We start from the raw sequence: 4,306 nt of genomic DNA, 5'->3' as shown, positions 1-4,306 counted from the left end.
TTTTTTTTTTTTTTTTTTTTTAATTCAAACCTACCTACCTACCTGCAGCTCTTAGCTGGTTCTTTATCTTTCCATATGTGTAAGAGTTTTCATGCATGACACTTTCTTCACAGAGGCTATGCATTTAAAAATACTGAACAATGTGATTAATATGTTTAAGAGCCACTGGTATTGGTCTATATTAATCCATTGTTTGATAAGCCTATGTGCCATGGGGATTCATAGGTTAGCCTTTCCCTTTTACATACCTTGGTTCATGCCTGCTTTATTCTAGGAGAAAAATAGTCTTACCCTAGTCCAAGGCTATCCAAGTTCCAAGCAGCTAGGGGGTCACGCAACCCACAGGCCACATCAGCAAGGGCATGCATGTGGCCTTGAGGTCCATGGCTCAGTCTGGTGTGGATCATGGAGCATGCAGCTTCCATCACTTGGAAGTTGCACTGTTCTTTTCAAGTGGATATTTGCAGTAGGTCAGTGGTTTTCAACCATTTTTCATTTGCAGGCCCCTAAAAATTGTGAATGGAGGTGCAGATTCCTTTGAATTGTAAGGCTGGGTATTCACGTTGTAAACCACTGCACTAGATAACTGCTCCCAGTTAGAGATTCTAGTACTTTAAGTAACCAAACACTTCTTTTTTTGCTTGTGAAACATGCTCCCTCATGACCTCCGCTTCTTAGAAAACTTTTTAAAGGTCATTATTCCAACACTGCATTGGGTAGGGTTGCTGTTGATCCTGTGTACCCATCTTTCATCAGCAGCACTCTTCCCTACTTTTCTTTGTCCGTCCATTGTTTTGTATTCGTTTTTAAAGATGGTCCTAGTTTAATGTCTTAAGATATATCTTAAATGCTTTGAGAACAGGTACTCCAAGGACCTCAGTGCTTTATAAATAATGTAGTAATTTCACACAATGGAATGCATTTATCCATTACGTGTGCAGCGGTAGTGTGACTGGAGATTGGGATCCCGCTGTGCTTGGAAACATACAACCACACACTAGGAGGCAGGGGCTGCTCCAGAGTCCAGAAAATTTATGTACTAAATCCAGGAGCTCTAATTCTGGCCCGTGGGTCAGATCTGGCTTGTGATACTATGTCACTTGGCCTGTGGGGCTCCCCATGGGTCTGGAAATTTGGCAATGGGAGACAGGGCCATCCTTGGGGGTGGGGGCAAATTGGGGAGACTGCCCTGGGCCCCACGCTTTGGGGGGGCCAGGCGGAGCAGCTGCAGGGACTCAGCGCCACTGGCAGCTTCACATCCAGCTGCTCAGCGCACCCGCCCACCACCGTATCCACTGCCAGCTTCTTCACATCTGGGACACGTGGGCGGGGCCCTGCACAGGCTGATTTGCCCCAGCCCTGCACCCTGCTCAAGTCATCTCTGATGGGAGACCAGTAGCACTTTTTTGCTGCCAAATGTCCAGTCCCAGCACAAGATGGGTGAGAGGGGATGACATTGGCCCCCTGGGGGACAGAAAGAGGGTGGTATGTGGGCCAGGGAGGGGACAGTGGGCAGTAGGGCTCAATCTGGTCCACAGATGGCCTGATCTGGCTTGCAGACAGGCTCCAGGTCACTTATCAGGCCTGTGGGGCCAAAAGATTGAGCACCACTGGACTAAATAGATGGGACTGACAACAAGGAACAAAGTAAGGAAGGAGTAGATGCACACAGAGTTGAAGTGACTTGCTTCGGTTCACACAGCAGGTCAGAGGCAGAGGTAGGAATAGAAGTTAGGTCTGTTGACTTGTAGTCCAGTGTCCCAGCCACAAGGCCACGCTGTCTCGAAAATGCTTAGCACTAAAAAAGTTGACTAGGTGATGTTCAAGTTGTAGAGGATTTGCCTTTTTAAAACTTAGGGAAGACAAGCGTAGTGTCTGCCCACCCATGCATGGTTTCATCTTTAGGCGGTGGGGGGGTGCTATTGTGTGTAGTCTTTTGCTTGCAGGCATTAAACAGCTTGTGCATAGAAGTAAATACTAGTATTACCACAAAACAGTCCTTGTATGTAGGGGTTTCAAGTTACCTCCATCCACTAACACTAATTAATTGACAATTTCATCTTACAGATATGCCAAGAGTTCAACAGCACTTGGGCTTGGGAGATGGAGAAGAAAGGATATCTGGAAATGAGCGTTGAGTGCAAACTCGGGATTCTGAAGGTAAAGCATTTGCTATTTTAATGAGTAACCTTTTGTCATTAATAGGCTTGGCATAATTGAACACTTCTCAATCTTGTGGTTAGGTATATTAAATTTGGAACTGATGTAACAAACAGATAGGACCAGGCATAGCTTCTGGTGATTTTATCAATGGGATAAGTCCCAGGAGAATATGATGTTCTCTACAGATATTCCCATACTTTGTACTGAAATTTTCTTGCAATTGCCATTCTGCCTGGCAGAGGGTGTTTAACCACGCAGTATCACTTCTCTTAATGTAAACTGGCTTACCTCAAAATGATTTTGTCTCGGGTACAAAGGTAAGAATTGGAGCTGATCTTTTGATCTTCAACTCATGAGCAGAAGCAGGAGTGAAAAACCTCCACTGGATTACTTCAAAATACCTGAGTTTTACTGTAGATTAAAATACTGAATAAATAATATCCACTGTTCATGTAGGTCATTCATATATAAAAAAAGCATCCAGCTTACACACAAAATGTGGAAGTTACAGAGTTTCAATGATCAGTTTTAAAGGGGAAATAGAAGCATCTATTTTTTTATATATGTATTGCAGATTGCTTTCTTTCTTATGGTTTTACAACATAACAGAGTTCTTTCTGTGGAAGAGAGATGCCTCCACTCTTCTTGCTCCAAAGGTATCTTTACATAGGCCACTAAAAAGAACTAAAAACATATTTGATTTAACAGGAAAGTGTAGAATGGAGATCCCAATCTAGCTCATTCACAAAACCAGTAAGGGCAGGTTTAAGTAGAGTCCCCAAAGTGCACTACTACAAAAATAAAGGTGACTTTTATAATTTCTGTTCTATATTGATGTCTTTAAAATCTGTCTGTATTGCATTTTTTCAGTACCTCTGTGAGTGTCAGTTTGATGACAATCTAAAATTTAAGAATATTATTAATGAGGATGATGCCGACACTATGCGCATTCAGCCAATTGGTCGTGACAAAGATGGCTTAATGTATTGGTACCAGCTGGATCAAGAGCATAATGTTAGGATGTATGTAGAAGAACAAGATGACCAGGATGGGTCTACATGGAAATGCATTGTCAGGTAGGTCTTTTTTTTTCCTGTTGCTTGCTACAAAATTTAAATGTTATTAGTGACTATGCAGTTTAGAAGTTGATTTCACTCAGTCTCCATTTATCAAACAGCAGGTTGATTTCTGGTTGAGTTCTGGTTGATTTATTTTTGTCTTTGAGTACTGAATAGCATGTGTATAACTCTATTCATGAGGAAATTGTTTTTAGGGTAGTAGCTGGTATATAACTTGTTCTTTGGTTCATGGTACCCTTCAGAAAATATATATACAGTATATGTATGAAAGGGAGAATCAGGAGAAGCAGTGGCTTGGGGAGAAGGGGCCTACTGTGTGCTAGCAACATTCAGGACTGGTGAAGCCTTACATAGAGTATTGTGTCCATTTTTGGGCTGACACTTCAAGAAATCTGGGGCAGATTGAAGAGTCCAGTGGAGAGTGACAAAAATAATTAGAGGCCCGGGAGGCATGTCTTATATGAGGAGTGATTATAAAGAGGATGGAGTTGGATTTTTTTCTCAGGGACTGACCAGTTGAGTTTTAGTTTCCTGGAGACACAAAATCACAGTTTAGTCCAAGTAGCCAGGGGCAAACCCTTTTGGAACAGAGCTCAGACTGTGACTAGGGATGAAGTGAAACAGTCCTGCTGAGTGCTGGTGAGGAAGAGGAGCAGAGGCAGAGGGGGAAGGAAGTCCTGAGGTGGAGGGAGGCAGACAGCAGGGGGGGCAGGCACAAGTAGGGGATATGCTGCTTGACCTCCCCACACCACCTGCTTCCTCACTGCCTGCCCCCCTGCAGTGATGGGTGTGTGTAGCTGGGTGAATCTAAGGCAGCCCTCCAATAATTAGATTCTATACATGGAAAAATGAATAACGCCTATACATTTTCTATGTATAGACTCTGATTATCAGGAGTTGTCTTAAATTCAGAGTCATCTTAGATTTAAGTAAATACAGGAGATTTTATTTTTCTATATATACTTTTGGGCCTGGATAAAATAATAGCATCAAGGAAAATCTTAAGAAACATTAAAATGCAGCTTTATAGTACAATTGTTCAACCTCATCTTTTATATGGTTGT

At 42.5% G+C, this 4,306-nt stretch overlaps 1 protein-coding gene across 1 annotated transcript in view; it reads left to right on the top strand.

The window, feature by feature from the left end:
• The window catches only part of RSF1 (remodeling and spacing factor 1), a 64,898-nt gene that overhangs the window by 2,048 nt on the left and 58,544 nt on the right, over positions 1 to 4,306 (top strand). Inside the window, exons 2-3 of the mRNA XM_019524481.1 lie at positions 2,068 to 2,160; positions 3,034 to 3,239. Coding sequence (XP_019380026.1) covers positions 2,068 to 2,160; positions 3,034 to 3,239 — 299 coding nt within the window. The remainder of the gene's footprint in view (positions 1 to 2,067; positions 2,161 to 3,033; positions 3,240 to 4,306) is intronic.

The sequence above is a fragment of the Gavialis gangeticus genome, unplaced genomic scaffold (genome assembly GCF_001723915.1).
Source record: "Gavialis gangeticus isolate Ggan-Ray unplaced genomic scaffold, GavGan_comp1, whole genome shotgun sequence".
NCBI lineage: Eukaryota > Metazoa > Chordata > Crocodylia > Gavialidae > Gavialis > Gavialis gangeticus.
The sequence above is the reverse complement of the archived record's forward strand: the minus strand, read 5'-3'. Positions and strand labels throughout refer to the sequence as shown.